Raw genomic sequence first — 15,043 nt, 5'->3', positions numbered from 1 at the left:
GTTTGTCTGTGGAGCCTAGCAGGATAATGTTTTTGTCTTCATTTCTTACTGATTTTACAGCTTTGATTCCAGACACGAGGGTTCATGCTGAATATTATGTTATGTATTACTGAAGATCTAAGAGAATTCTGAAAACATCTAGCATATTAAAGCTTTTTGAGATTTTTTTGTCAGGATTTCAAAAAATGACAGCTTCACACCTACAAATATGCAAAATATGTTGGAACAGACGTGTTTCAGGCTACAATCCTGAAAATGGGAATTTTCTGCATTTGACTTGCAGTGAAAATCTTCTGATGCAGAACGGAAATATCCCCAGAGCCCAAGCTTCCAGCACAGCAGACTGTGGCAGATTCAGCTGTGCGATGGATAGTGTCACTGTTGACAACAACTGGATGCCTGCTAACAGGGAGATCCCAATTAAGGCTGTATCAAAATCTTTTACAGGTGCTTATTAAGTAAATACCCAGAGTACTTCCAGGTGTTTTCATTTCGGTGTCTGTTTAGCTAAATTTCTCGGAGGGGCACTTCTCGCAGAATCATCCAGAAGAGGGTTCACGATTTGTTTTTGAAGGTACAAAGCCAGGCTCTTCTGTCATAAAGAGTGTTGGAGTTGAAAGGTTTAACAATGTCAAATTTGGAAGCCCTTTGTTTTGGGGGAAAAGACAAGACATACACTTTTAATGCAGACAGTATACAACAATTTTGAACAGCCACAGGCCAAACTGACTTAGAAGAGAGATTCCTTCCCCTTATGGAGAGAGAGTGCCATGATGGCTTAAATCTCTTGAGGCAAGAAGAAAAAACCCATATACAAGATCTAAACTGTGAAGATGGGCCTAGGATGGTGCCCATGACTCATACATTTTAAATCCACAAGTTTTGAGGTAGCAAGAGTACATAGAAAGAGCTCTGTCCAGAGGCTACCTCAGACTCGACATGTGGTAGAAAATCAGAACTAAATAACCTCTAGGGTAGTCAAAATAGTCAGTAAATTCACCCAATTGTATGATATTTCGCTGAATTTTAATGAGGTGAATGCTTACTAAAAACATCTTGGGTCTTTGGCCCTTTTAACAATGTATATAGCTAGTTTTGGCTACCAAGGACTCCCAGGCTGATGGTAGGGGACACATGAAACATGTAAATCTGTGAAAGATTCAACAGTGGAGATTAAGTATATACTTGCTAGCTGCAACAGCCGTTTGAGACAGCCAGTATTGCCTCTCAAAGGCTAGAAGCAGTGATACAAAAATAGTCACCTCAGACCAAAGACACTACATGATTGGATTACCAAAAAGAATGACAGGGCTGAGTAAGACAAATTTCAGATACCCTATTAAGTGACTGACTTGGGTTCAGCCCTACAGCTTTACATCCTAAGAATTAAATATACAATAACTTTTGGAAATAAACAATATAAAATAGAATACAGTACTTTCTGCCAAAAATACACATTAGTCCTGTCTTACTTAAATAGATAAAGATGACAATGCATGTTTTAATTTTCTTCACTGATTTATTCAACACAAACTTGGTACTGTTTGAGGAGCTCATGATAGAATATGCATTTGTTTGTTCCAGTCTTTTTCTGCACATGTAGTAAAGTGTTTTGCAAGATCCAGTGATCCAGCGTTGCCATGATTAGTCTCTGATCTTTAGGTTTTATTCCTCCTTTTTATGATCACTTTGGTGTTTAGTAAAAGAAAATGAGGCTTCTGTCATAGTTACGACTCTTGTTTTCTTTCTCATTTGTTCCATTGGCTTAAAATGGCAATTTTGCTGTTTAATTGTTCCCACCTCTCTTTTTTCTGTTAAACAGAACCTTCAGCTGCACTATCAACAGGATTTAGACCAGTCTGGTGACAGAAAAAAGGAGCCGTTTCTAATCAGATTTGCCATCTGTGCATTGGACCCTAGGATGTGTTCATTCATTACTTGTTGGCTTATAATGAGAAACTTGCATTCGTAGTCTACTATATGGCTCATTCCAACTTGTCCTTTGAAGACGTTCTGCCTTGTTACAACAGGTTTTATAAATAAAATGGGGGTGTGTGGAGTATTTTCTTGTTCTTGTATTCAACCAAGATTTTTCTGCAGCCAATCCATGGCTCTAAAGTTGGAGAATAGCACAGCAGGGGATTAGGAAGCTGGTTTATCACTTATTTTAGCTCATGGTTGAAGGAGCTAGTTAAAATGTGTAATATCCCATGCGGATGGTTTTCGTCATAGTCTAAGAATCCCAAGAGTGTCCATAGGTACCTGTTTCAATAGGACCCTAATAAAACAATTGTTACATGTGGAATGCTTGCTGCTCACCTTCTGTGCTCTTATGATGCAGACTTACATTTGTGGCTTCTCTGATGCTTGCACAATGTTGAACTGTCAGTGAATTTCTTCTGGCACTTCTTACACTCATAGGGCCTCTCACCAGTATGGATCCTTTGATGCCTTCTGAGATGCGAGCCATGAGCAAAACTTTTAGAGCATTCCTTACACTGGTATGGTTTCTCTCCAGTATGGATCCTCTGGTGCATGCAAAGATCTGATTTCCGAGTGAAGCGTTTATGGCACTCTTTGCACTCGTAAGGTCTCTCCCCTGTGTGAATTCTATGATGATCTATCAGAAGCGATGATTGCCTAAAAGATTTACCACATTCTACGCAATCGTATGGTTTCTCCTCCCTGTGGATCATCTGATGCCTGCTCAGTGTTGACCTGTGAGTGAAGCTTTTCTGACACTCTGTACACTGGTATGGTCTCGCCCCTGTGTGGGTTCTCTCATGTTTTGTCAGGGTTGACATATGTCTAAAATGCTTCCCACACTCAGTGCATTCATAGGATTTCTCCCCTGTATGTATTTTATAATGTCTACTCAAATGGGAGCTATGTGTGAAGCCTCTATCACACATCGTGCACTGGTATGGTCTCTCCCCTGTATGGATCCTTCGATGTCTGTACAGATCCCACTTGCGAACAAAGATTTTTTCACACTGCATACACTTGTATTGTTTCAGTTTTTTTCGGCCTGAAGTACTACGAGCTTTGCATTTATCACACTGATCCAAGTTCAGGCTGATGTTCTTCTCACACTCAGGGCATTGTCTGTCAGTTTCTCCAAGTTCCTTCATCTTCTGTTCCAAAGATAAACCTTTTGTGGTGGAAATGGTTCCATTCTCTGTTGGAAGAAGCAAAGGTTCCAGGTATTATTTTATGTCATAATACAGCTTAAATGCAAAGGACCAAGTGTAGTTATTAAATCCTAATACAATACTTCATGACCATGAGTTTCTGTGACCGTCAGATAGAAAATGAGTAAATAGGAGAAGTAGGACTCCAGTTAAAAATCTAATTATATGAATAGCATCAATAAAATGTCCTCACAGCAGAAAGAAAAGCACAGCAGACTAGTAAATGAGTAATATACACAAACAGTAAAGAAAATATTAAATAAACATCAAATACAAGATGCTCATTTTATCTATTCTGCCTTGCATTTATCAATATCATATAGAGGAGCTAGAAAAATAAATTTGAATGTTCGACAACACATTTATAATTAGAAAATGAACTGGTCTCTGAGCTAGGATTTAAAAGCAGTAACATGTTTATAATGCTTAATTTAGTAAGTGGCAGGTGAAGGGATTGAAACCTCTGGCAAACACTTTGAGCAGCGATTTTAAACACACAAAATGGATTTGAAATACATGGTGAAAAAATATTAAAGTTCAGGTTTGGATAAGATATTTGGGAAAGATGGTTTTCTTTGATGCATATTGCTTCCCTTCCAGTTACGGCTCATTGCTAAGCAGGGGACAATAAGTTAAATGCATATTAAATTTGGAGTTATACATGATGGGATTATGTAACTGTTTATCAGTTAGGAAAGAGTTGGATCATAATAACGCATAGTCAATTTAATGTGCTACGGTTGCAGTACTGTAGTGAAACCAAGTAACCGAGACAGTTTTTATGTCTCACATTCCAAAATGTGGGTGCCCCATTTTGGTTCTTACAGCAGTATTGTTGATATTTGCATGGTGCAGAGTACAATGAAAATCTTAAGCAGGCATATTAGTTGAAGTACTATCCAAACCAGAGCTAGATAGGTCGAAAACGGCCACACATTTGTGTGCTTCATCTAAGCCTAACCACTTTTGCGTGGGCTGTTCTATTGCCAAGTGCACACTTCTTACCTGAGATTTTGGTATAACCAATCCAATCCAATCCAAAAATTCTTTATTTCGGTCAATAAGACCAAAGATACATGAGTATACATTTTAACAACCATTTAAAAAAAAGGGATACAATTCTACAGACACATTACATAAAATGAGTGCAGGTCGTTCCAAACATGATGAGAGAAAGAGGGAACATTCCCTAATCAGGGAAGAAACATACATGAATTAATTAAAAACCACAGTCCAGATTTTAAAAACAAATTCATGGTTTAAGGTTTTATGAAATTAACAATTTTCTCCTGATGTGCCACATAGCCATGATGAATTTAGCCACAGCAAAGACTATGTGAGGCAGAGTACTAGTTCATAAAACTCTGTAAGCATCTTTATGGCTCCAGAAACCCAAATTCCTGCACACAGGGACCAGCCAGTATTTCCTTGGTCTGTGGTATGCAGGACAGAAAAAGAAAAGGTGGGTTTCTTCCTCATCATGGGAATTACAACCCGGGCAGGTCTTATCTTCCCTCTGTAGCCATTTTGAGGTAAAAGTTTTAATAGGTAAAGTACCAAACCTCCACTGAATAAACAGTTTTCTGGCTTGGATTGGGAAAATAATGTCCATAAAACCCTCAAATTCATAGGAGTTTTTGGATTGCAAAAAACGTTCAGTAAGGGTGGATGGATGGATGGATGGATGGGTTTTTATATAGCGCAATATCACCGCCAGGTCTCAAAGCGCTTTGCATTGGGAACCCGTCCTGGTTTTTCCCTGTGAGATAGCCCCTACTGGGTATCCCCAAGGTGAAAGCCAGGCATCCCGCCACGGGGGGCCGTAGTGGAGATTAAGCAAGCTATTGCCCAGAGTTGCAGAGTGTGAACCTGTGATTCGAGTAGGCACCGAAGCGAGAATTATCGAGTCCGTGGACATTTTGGGTTCAAGACCCTGCCACGTCGGGAATTGAACCCTGGTCCCAGGTCTGATCTCACCGTCCGGGTCTGCCTCCTCTAACCAGTGAGCCACACTTCTCCACTAGTTAGTAGTTAGTATTTGAGGTCATAAGTGAATCAAGGCTTTTTTCCTTGTAGATTTGGGCTAAGCGTTTCCGAGTTAGCCTTTGGCAGCCCAATTCTGGAGCCTCCCAAAGCTCAGGAAATTTTTAACGGTACAATTCCTTCTTGACGAAGGCCAGCCATAGGATTCTATCTCGATGGTTCAAGGCCATTACGTGGGTGAGATCACTCCTATAGTGTTCAAGCTCGCTGGTGGACCAGAGCCTGTGCCAGAATCTTACTGGCTTGGACTCCAGCTCAGCAGCGATAGAAACTAAGCCCACATTCAGTCTCAGGGGAATCAGAGGTGTGCTGCGGGGGAGGGCTAGAAGACGTCTGAGAAAGATGTTTTCTACTCTGGCGACCATCTTCCCATGAATACCCTTGGTGCGACACCAGAGGAAAAGCATTTGGGCTAGTAAATCCATGTATCTGACAAAAGTGCCAAAACTACACTCAATAAGAAATCGGATCGTTGTACTCTTCATAACGTTGTCCTTATTGGGATGGAAAAGCACTCTGCATGGTAATGGAAATACACCCCTGTCCGAGTGCCCAACTGTACTAATGTCTGGATCCCTAATTATGATTTTTGTTGTCATAGGAAAACACGGTCATGTGAGTGCGGCATTACATTCGCCCGTCTCACCAATTGCGGTCTTGTTGGACCAGGACGGATGCCCAAAGTGCTACCCTCAAAGTTGTGAGAGGGTCCTGCCTTCAAAAGGAGTTAAGTAGCACAAGTGCAGTGGTAGCAGCATACCATGTAGCGATAAGTAGGAATTAACAGGTTGTTTTTAGGTCTCGCACCTAGCGTTGCAGTGTGCAGCACTGCTGGCGCAGCGTGAGACATTTAGAAGGTAAAAATAGGGTTTCAGAAGCTGACCTAGGAATGGCACATGCACGAGGGTGTGCTTTTCCTTTAGGGGCACACTATTGGGCTTTGCGTACGTGTTTTTTACCAAGAGAGTACGCAATAGGCCAAAGGCGGGCGCATTGCTCCGCCCATGACCTATTGGTGTCTATTATACGCACCAGCGTGTAAGCGCCCAGACATGGGCGCGATAATTGAAACCACATGTCTGCTGTGGCACACCACTCATCTTTAAATGTACGCTACACTGCTTGTTGGGTTTGTCTAAGACACTGAGACATGCTTTAGAGGATAATTGTGTCGTAGTGTCGCCCTTGATTACATTGAAAAGGCATGGCACTATTAGAATTGTAATAGTCAAACCGTATCTTAAGTGTCCTCCGCTGCTCTGGACAGAGGTCAACATTTATCTCGGCCTCAATTTAAGGCAAGTGAAATATCTCAAAACTCGTTGTATTCAAACTCTGCCTATCCCTAACTGCTGTGGCCAGTAAAAGCATAGCAAAGTGGCACCATGGCACTCTCCCATCGAACTCCTAGGTCACTCAGCACGCGCTCCTTTTCGCAAGTACTTCCTACTCGTTCTGAACGCGAGCGCACGGCTGACAGGGGCGCGCTCCCTTCTACACGTGCGTCAGCTCAGAAAATCAGAGTTGCAGAAAGAGCAGGTGTGGGTTGAATAAGATAATTCTTATAATATGCTCATGCAGATTACTTCTATTACTGCGGTTGTTATTGGCTCTTGTACTAAAGAATTTGATTAGGCGAGGTGACTCGTGCCATACCTCCATCCTTGGATATGTATCTCATTAATAACTTGTGGAGCAGATGATTGTTCTGACGAGTGGCGCTGAATGTTCAGACAGGAATAGCCTGGGTAAAAGACAGACAGCAATCTGTGAAAAATGAGCCTCCGACTAACTGGACTTTGAAAGCGGCGCAGCATCTCTATGGATTGTTGCTCGGAGAAGAGCACGCTCGCGGCGTCATATGTATGAAACATAATGTAAGGGCGCTTTTGTATTTTTTAATGCAGCAACCGTCTATATCATTTTTAACCCCTTCCATGCTCATGACTAGCTCAGCTCGTCATGCAACACAGTGCTCGTGTGCTTATGACGAGCTGAGCTCGTCATGACCACACCCGTTTTTATTGCTGTCCAGCACAGCAGGGAAAACTCTCTAGCAGCGATGGAGTTGAATGCTCTGTCACATGTTGTATTCCTCATTATCTCCGTCTTTCGCTCTCCTTTCAGCGTGGGATGGAGGCGGCGAGGCAGTCTTTTATAAGGCACCAACTACTTACTGATGGGTAGTCATCATTACTCCAGATACCCTTCCTCTTCTCAGTAGCTACGGGCCCACCTCAGTCCCTAGGGTTCTCAACCACTATCTGCAATGTCGGGAGAAAACCGGCTAGGGTGTGGGTGTTAACGACTCCATCTGGAAAAGGGCCCAAGGGTAGGGTCAGGAAAAGTAAGGAGTGTGTTTTTGATTTTGGGTATGCCAAATGATGTGCTGGGGTGGAGTCGGACCTCATTGAAGTAAGGCCTAGGACGAGGAAATATTGAGCTGATATTTTTCCCAATGATAAGGAATGTTTCCTTTTTAGTTCTAAGCCTAGTTTATTTAAGCCTAATTTATTTGCAAGCTTTGAAAAAATAAGCAAGTAAGTTGATTAGATAGGACTCTGTGCTGCAGAGCGCTAGTTATTTTGATGCTAGAGGCAGCACACCCCTAATTATGCCTCATAAATCCTCATCCATACGCTGGCCGACTTGCTATAGTTTCTCCTTTTTGGAATCTGTATGTTTTTTGGTACAATGGGACATTTAGGTTTAGTTTGGAAGCTTTCTAAAATATGTGATGAAATACCAAGTACGAGAAATTAGGAAATAGGAACATAATGTTATCTGTATGTGTGCATAGAGGAGTGCCCTCTTGTTGGATAAGTGTTTTTCATATTTTTAAAATGAACATATGTTTTTAAAGAAAATTAAAAACCGATCTATCTCATTATGCAGTACGTAAAGAGAATGTTGAGGGGTTTGCTCCGAGTATCATTTCAGTCAATCTGCGCCAGTAGAGGGGTCCTAATGATGTCATACTGGGACTGATCATCCTTGATGATTGGTAATTTTTAATAGTACTCATGTTATTTCATCCTTGTTCTACTGCTGTATCGGTGGGGCATTTCTAAGATGAAATAATCAGTCTAGAGGCCATTGTATAAACCTGTACATATTTGAGATAATGGATCTAATAGACCTGGGGCTAGTATGAAACCATGCCACCAGCTATTTTGCTGATTTTAAAGAGAATATCCTTCCAATAAATGCGTCTCACAGAGTTGTGCAATTAATGTAGAACATCACTGCAATTCTTTATAGTTTAGATTTCGAAGAGGTAGTAATATTAATGGCAGATTAATTTTTATTTGCTTCCATTCTTGTTTTTCTCCCACTTCCTTGTTGTTTTTGCCTGTAGCTTATCATGTTATGATGTGAGTCGGCCAGATGTGCAGACATGTGATTTAGGCCAAAGCTGTTAGCAAATCAAAGATTTATAGGCTTTTCTTTAACTTTGGCCCCACCATATCAGACCTCTTTCGAATCTGCGATCCCAGCGCTGGGATGAACTTGATAGGAGCCTGTGATATTTCATCGGGATTCATTAAACCACACCAAAGTGAATAGTAATTTAATCCATTCTTGGCCACCGTTCTAGAGTGCATCCCCTAAACGGAGCTGCATAAAACTCAAAAAGTTTGAGCTATTGGCATTGCTAATAATAATGCAACGCCAATAGCTCAAACTTCCAGTAATGTGAGACCTATTGCATTGTAAATGCTTGTTCAATTGTGTCACAGGAGTGAGGCCTAACGGCTCACACATTTTTTAAAGTTCCTCTACTGTGTGCTCAACTGATTCCTAGCCTACATTAGTTTGGTGTGTAGTGCTAAGCAGTGTATGTGTGGTGTATGTGTCTGGGAAGTGTACAATACAGGGATAATGCAGTACTGAGCAGTGCATGCATGATGAGTGCATGTTCTGGGTGGATGTGAGCCTATTATTGGTACAATTAATGGAAGAAGTAGTGTTGAGGCAGTGCATGCATGAAAAATGCATGTGCTAGATGTATGTGTGCCTATGAGTGGTACCGTATATGAAGGATACTGTGCTCTGCAGTGTGTGCGCATGTTAAATTAATGTTCTGGATGCACGTGAGCCCATGAGTGGTAAACACTGAGGATGGTGGTACTGCTAAAGATGTGCCTAGGCAAGATCTAAAAATGAGGTTTGTATTTTTTCGTCAATTCCAATCTACAGTTTTCAAAGAATAAAGCAGACTTTTGCAAAAGTGATTGGTCTGGCTTTAGCTATCTAAGAAGCATTTGTTTATGCCTACATTAGGATGTGTCTGCTCATTAATGCCAAACATACTGGCTGTGATAGTAATGGTGGTTGTGGCGGTGGTGGTGGTAATGGCTGAGGTAGCATTAATGATGTATGTTCAAAGCAATAACTGTGGAACCCATTTCTGCCTTAGCACTTTTTTTTTTTTTAAACCTTTATTGAAACACAAAAGCGTACATACAGAGGCCTACAACCGACCCGGCCGGCCCCAAAATCAATGCGCAGCACAAAATTACAATAGAATGGCTCAGCAGTCACTAGAGAAAAACCCGCCAGTGGTCAAAATGACACATATAAAAAGGTGACCGTCGAGCACAGGAGAAATCAGGTTAATTTTAAAGGTTATAAATGAAGAAGAGCAGTTACCATGTGAACCATAATATACGAAGAGGGGGCAAGGAACCCAACAGATGTACAAACCATATCAAAAATCGCAATCGGAGGATTAGCTAAAAATACGCTAACATGATAAAATCATATGCAAAGCGAATAAAGGTCAGAAGGCAATGAAATAACATTCAGGGGCCAAATCATCGTGCAACACAGGACAGGGATGTCATAGACTCCAGCAACAAGGCAACAAAAAGCAGGTGCAAAATCAGAATCGTCAGCAGTGTTACAGGATATGAAGGAGTCTAGTTCAGAAATTGGAGATTCCGAATAAATGCAACGTTACGACATCACGCACTATGCAATACACATGTAGAGACGACAGCCTTCAATGCAGCGCAGCAATGCAAACATGACAAGAGGATATAAGTCCGAGAGCAGTACATCAAGGCACAGTAACCCGCCCACTAAGCGAGTAATATGAACAGGATCACATAACAAAAAAAAAAGGGAACACAGATAATCATCCATTCGAGGAATCGAAACCCCCGACTACAATCATAAGATCATAAAGAAAGAGTTATTAAAGAGGAAAGAAAGAAAAGGGAAGAAAAGTGGGCCATAGAGACAAAGAGAAACATGAAACACACCCCACCCCTACCCCCCACCCAGCATGCAGCGGAAGGCCACGGCCCCCCCCCCCCATAGGCACGCCTGTCGCCCCAGAAAACCCGAAAAAGGGAAAATAGGAGGAGGGCCCCCGCTCCGGCCCCAAGTACGCCCCCACCCACCCATCCTGACGAATAAGGAGCCCACCATGATGGAGGGCAAACAACATAGAGTCATCCCGGTCACTCAAAGTCACACCCACAAACAATGTATCAATCCGGCATCAGAGAATCCAATGAAGACGTAAAAAAGTACAAGTTCAGCCCTGTCCAGTCCGGGTCAAGGTAGTAAGGCGCCGCACGATGTAAGGAAGCAGGTTCGATGAGTCCACAGACACGTTCGGAGTCAAAGCAGCAGCAAAGAGACGAAATGAAGGGAAAGAGATCTTGCAACTCTGTAACACACTGGCCGTCGCAAAAACAAAGTAGGGGCGGTCAGGAGATATAAACGCCGAGTGGCAGGTGATAACATCCACAAACATAGAGGCTCGGCTGCAGGTCCCACCAATTACACAATCAGACTGATCCACGTTCAGGGGTCTCTCAGTGTCAGCACACCGGGGAATTTCGGGCTCCGGATCAGCAAGATGGCCGTCCGCCATTGAACACAGCGCCATTCTCCGCAAATCATCACCGGGCTGCAAACGACTTCGCAATTCGGAATGCAGCTCTGCGAGGGCCCGCAGGACATCTCGCGTTGTAAGTGCCATCGCCCCAGTACCGGTCAGTGCGGCGTGCCGCTCCAGCGAGGAACCCCAGACCCGGGGAAGAAGCAAGCCTCACCAACCGCCAGGAAGGCAAGCGCCGTCCACCACGCAGTTCTCACCAGGCACATACGGGAACAGAAAACACCCACCGCATTGTAAAGCACTCGCCGGGCATAGTCGATTGCTCACTCAGAGCCACACTATGAGTACAGCCATCGGTCGCCGGCAGTGCGTGGAGTGGGGCAGAGTCGTTCCGTGCGGTGGCAAGTGCAGCCGAGTGTGCAAGCAGTGGCATGCGAAGGCGCAAGTCGTTGGCAGGCTATTCTGGGCGTTGATGCAATCCCAAAGCCGTCACTGCAGGCCGCTACAATCGAAAGTCCCGGGCCGGCTCACCGGGCAAAGATGGCCTCTCGGGGCCGCTGTTGTTCAGCCGCGCATCGGCCGCCACGTCACGCAAGGTCCCGGCCAAATCAGTACCAGGGCCGGAGAGGACGGGGCGATGGATCTCGGCCGTCAGGAGCAGATTCCGAGCCGGAATAACATCGCCGCACTCCAGAGGTGTTCAGCCGGAGTGAGCCGCGACCGGGATGCAGGATCAGTGCCAGGATGGGGCAAAAGGCGAGGGCGAGTTGCGGAGCCGGGCAGCTATGCGGCCATTTTGGCCGCCGTCTTGGCTCCTCCTGCCTTAGCACTTTTGAGTCCACCCCTTTCTATCAGTAAACCAACGCGGTGTTCCCGATGTTTTAAATGTTGATTGTGCTATTTTAACATATGGATTTAGGTCCCTTGCTTTTAGTAATTGAAATGGTTTTAAATAATAAAATGCTATAAAGAATTTGTATTATTATTATCATCACATTAATGGTCTTGGTGACAACTGTGACAGTACTCATAACTGAGCAGCAGTAGTGATGAATAACCATCGCACGACAGTCCACTGTGTCATGCATTAGAAAGGTTAAGCGAGAACAGCATGCTTAAGATGCCTTTAGGAAATTCTCAACTGTGTTCAAAAGAGCCCCTTCAGACTTCTGGAACAGCGGTGCTTAACCATTTGACTTCTGTGGACTCCCAAGGAATGACTACTGGAAAGAAGGGACACGGCTTAAGGAATTTCTACTTTTTGAACACCAAACAACCAATAAATTACGAAATTTTCTATTTAATTCACAAACAAATACTATACAAAAATATAAATTTTAATGAGAAGTTTGGAGTTTTTTAAATTTGAATTTTTAATTCTGAAAGATGAAGTGATATGCTCGACTATAGCATATCACTTTGTTTATTTCATCCTAATGAATGCACTCTTTTTGTCTAAGCTTACCAGTACTTGATTTAAGGCCATAAGGGCCCCAGGTTAAGAATTGCTGCTCTGGAGAGAAAATACTGGATGGCTTGCACAAGAATACTTCGAGTCCAGATGAAGTTGACCCCACTGGGAAATTAGGGAAAAGCCATCCTGGGACAAAAACTATAGGACGGTCAATGTGTGGATTTCAGTGCCATTAATAAAACTATAGTATCAAGCAATGAGAGGAGGTGGGTAAAGTCATGCAACAATAGCCTACTTGGAGCTAGTGGACAAACTGTCCAAACGTGTAGCTGAAGATACACATGCTCAGCATACGCCTGCCTTCTATTGTTCGGCTCGGACGTGTACATCTTATTTTTCTTCAAAGACGTCTTTTGAGTCATGAGCTATAGTGACTCCTCCTATGATTGGTAATGTGCATATTCATCTGCATGATTGTTTTCTTCCGCTGTCAGCTTCAGATGTGTGTCACCAAAGCCTTAAGTTGATGCCGCATGGTGCCTATTGTCTGGGTCTTTCGGTGATTCCACTCCCTGTTGCAAGATACAATCTAGTTTTTGCAGTCTTCTCAATTCCATCCCAGTTTGCTCGATACAGCGCCTGGGATCTTTTCAACTTTGTTAGGGTTATCTACATATCCATAACAATGCTAATGTACATCGCAAGGATGCTTTTTATTATAAATAAAGAAGCATTTCTGGGAGTTAACACAGGAGACACTTCAGCTGACACAGAGCTCCCTAACATCCCTGTGACGGGTGTCCAGTTCGTGACCAAGACGTGGTACTACATTTTTCCTGCTAGGTTATGGAGTTGGACCATCCAGTGAGGAGAATCTGGCTTTACACCTACATACACTGTAGACATACTCAGTGTAGGGATCGCTGTGGTGTTTTTAAGGCTGGGGGGCTTAGTATACAAGGCAGAGGTCTGCTTTTAGGATTCAGGGCGCTGGGGGTCTAGGGTAGAACCTTAACCATGCACATGCCTTTACTAAGTATGCCATTACAACTAAACTAGTTGTAAATGCATGCGTGGTTAAGACGCGGTCGTGGTTAAGATGTGGTCACTGTTAAGACCGTGTTGTTCAGGCATGCATGGTTGGGGATTGCGTGGTTGCAACATACAACCTTGCATATATAAACGGTCTTAGCACCACAGTAGAACTGTATCTGATATTCACTCTTTTGGTGCTCGTAATCACTTTAGTCTCCTTCTGTCTACTGATTATGGCAGCATCCCTGAGGGGTCAGGGATGTCATGTTCAGTGATTGCCAGAAACCATTTGCTACTTGTTTGGGTTGAGGGGGAGGCTTATGGTGGCACTGTAGCTAGCTGGCCTCAAGGACAACATATACTACTGGGGTGCACGGAATCAGTCCAACCACCTCACCCAAAGTTTATGTTGTCCACAAACGTGCATATCCTATGTATTAGTAGTAACTATACAACATGGTGCAGCCAAAGTTGGTTGGGTTCTTATATTACAGTTTACCTGAGTAGTGCAATACTGCCTTCTCAGAGGCTCCTACTCATCTCCATACCAGAGATGTCCAGGTGGGTGGGGAAATCCGCCTCAGTTAAGTTGGTACACCCTATGTATTGGCTATAGGTTATTCAACCCTGTAGGATAAACTTCCCATATTGTGCTTACCAAATCTCCATAAATTCATTTACTAATCTCCCTTCCCTTTAAAACATGTCTGAAAACAGAGAAGGAGATTTAAACCTAGAAGAGAATTGCAGACATGCAGTTACTATGAATTTATTAAACTATGGTCTCCCGGCTCCGGGTGGAAACGTCACCTTCGTGGTTGAGGCACATGAAGCATTCAAGACACATGTATTCTATTCCTGGTTTAATTCCCAGCTGCAAATGATCGCACACAAATGTTTCATGCCTATATTGAGGATGAAACACCAGAGGAAGACACTCCATATGAAGACGTAGAAATACCTCCCACTTACCAAGAGCATATCAAATTGGTTTAAAGGCACCCTCCCACACACTACAGCAAATTTGAGACTCGGTCCACTCAGCAAAGAAGGAGCAACATAGCTGATCTTAGCTGCATATACACCACATCTTGAAACTGATAATTTAACAGCTGCAGAAATACGTACACTATACAGAGATTTAGTAAAAATTCACAGAAATCTTACACAGTTCATAACACGAACACTCACAGTTAATTCTGCGCGGACTGCTCAAGCTGCACAACCACAACTGGCAACCACAGATATCACTCTAGAAACACTGAATGCCATTATGGGAAAGATTCCCACCAGTCTGGGGAAACTTCCATTCTGGATAGCACAAAAAAACAAGCAAGCTTGAAGCAGTATTTCCCCATAAGGGCCGGCAGAAAAAACAGAGAATACTATCTGCTTGTCGATGGGGATGGCTCCCCCAGTGGAAGACTGCTCCACTCATGGTATAGTCTTCGCTGTTGTTTATCCCAGAACACATGGTACCCCTCACTGGCTGTTTTACCTAATGTA

At 43.1% G+C, this 15,043-nt stretch overlaps 1 protein-coding gene across 2 annotated transcripts in view; it reads right to left on the bottom strand.

The window, feature by feature from the left end:
* Positions 1-1,499: 1,499 nt before the first annotated feature.
* LOC144781655 (uncharacterized) overlaps positions 1,500-15,043 on the bottom strand; it is a 196,511-nt gene continuing 182,967 nt past the window's right edge. For both annotated transcript variants that reach the window (XM_078660620.1, XM_078660621.1), the window contains exon 10: positions 1,500-3,178. In XM_078660620.1, coding sequence (XP_078516746.1) covers positions 2,331-3,178 — 848 coding nt within the window. In that variant the 3' untranslated portion in view covers positions 1,500-2,330. The remainder of the gene's footprint in view (positions 3,179-15,043) is intronic.

This window comes from Lissotriton helveticus, chromosome 9 (genome assembly GCF_964261635.1).
Source record: "Lissotriton helveticus chromosome 9, aLisHel1.1, whole genome shotgun sequence".
Classification (NCBI taxonomy): domain Eukaryota; kingdom Metazoa; phylum Chordata; class Amphibia; order Caudata; family Salamandridae; genus Lissotriton; species Lissotriton helveticus.
Note: the sequence above shows the minus strand (reverse complement) of the source record. Positions and strands in the feature narration are given on the sequence as shown.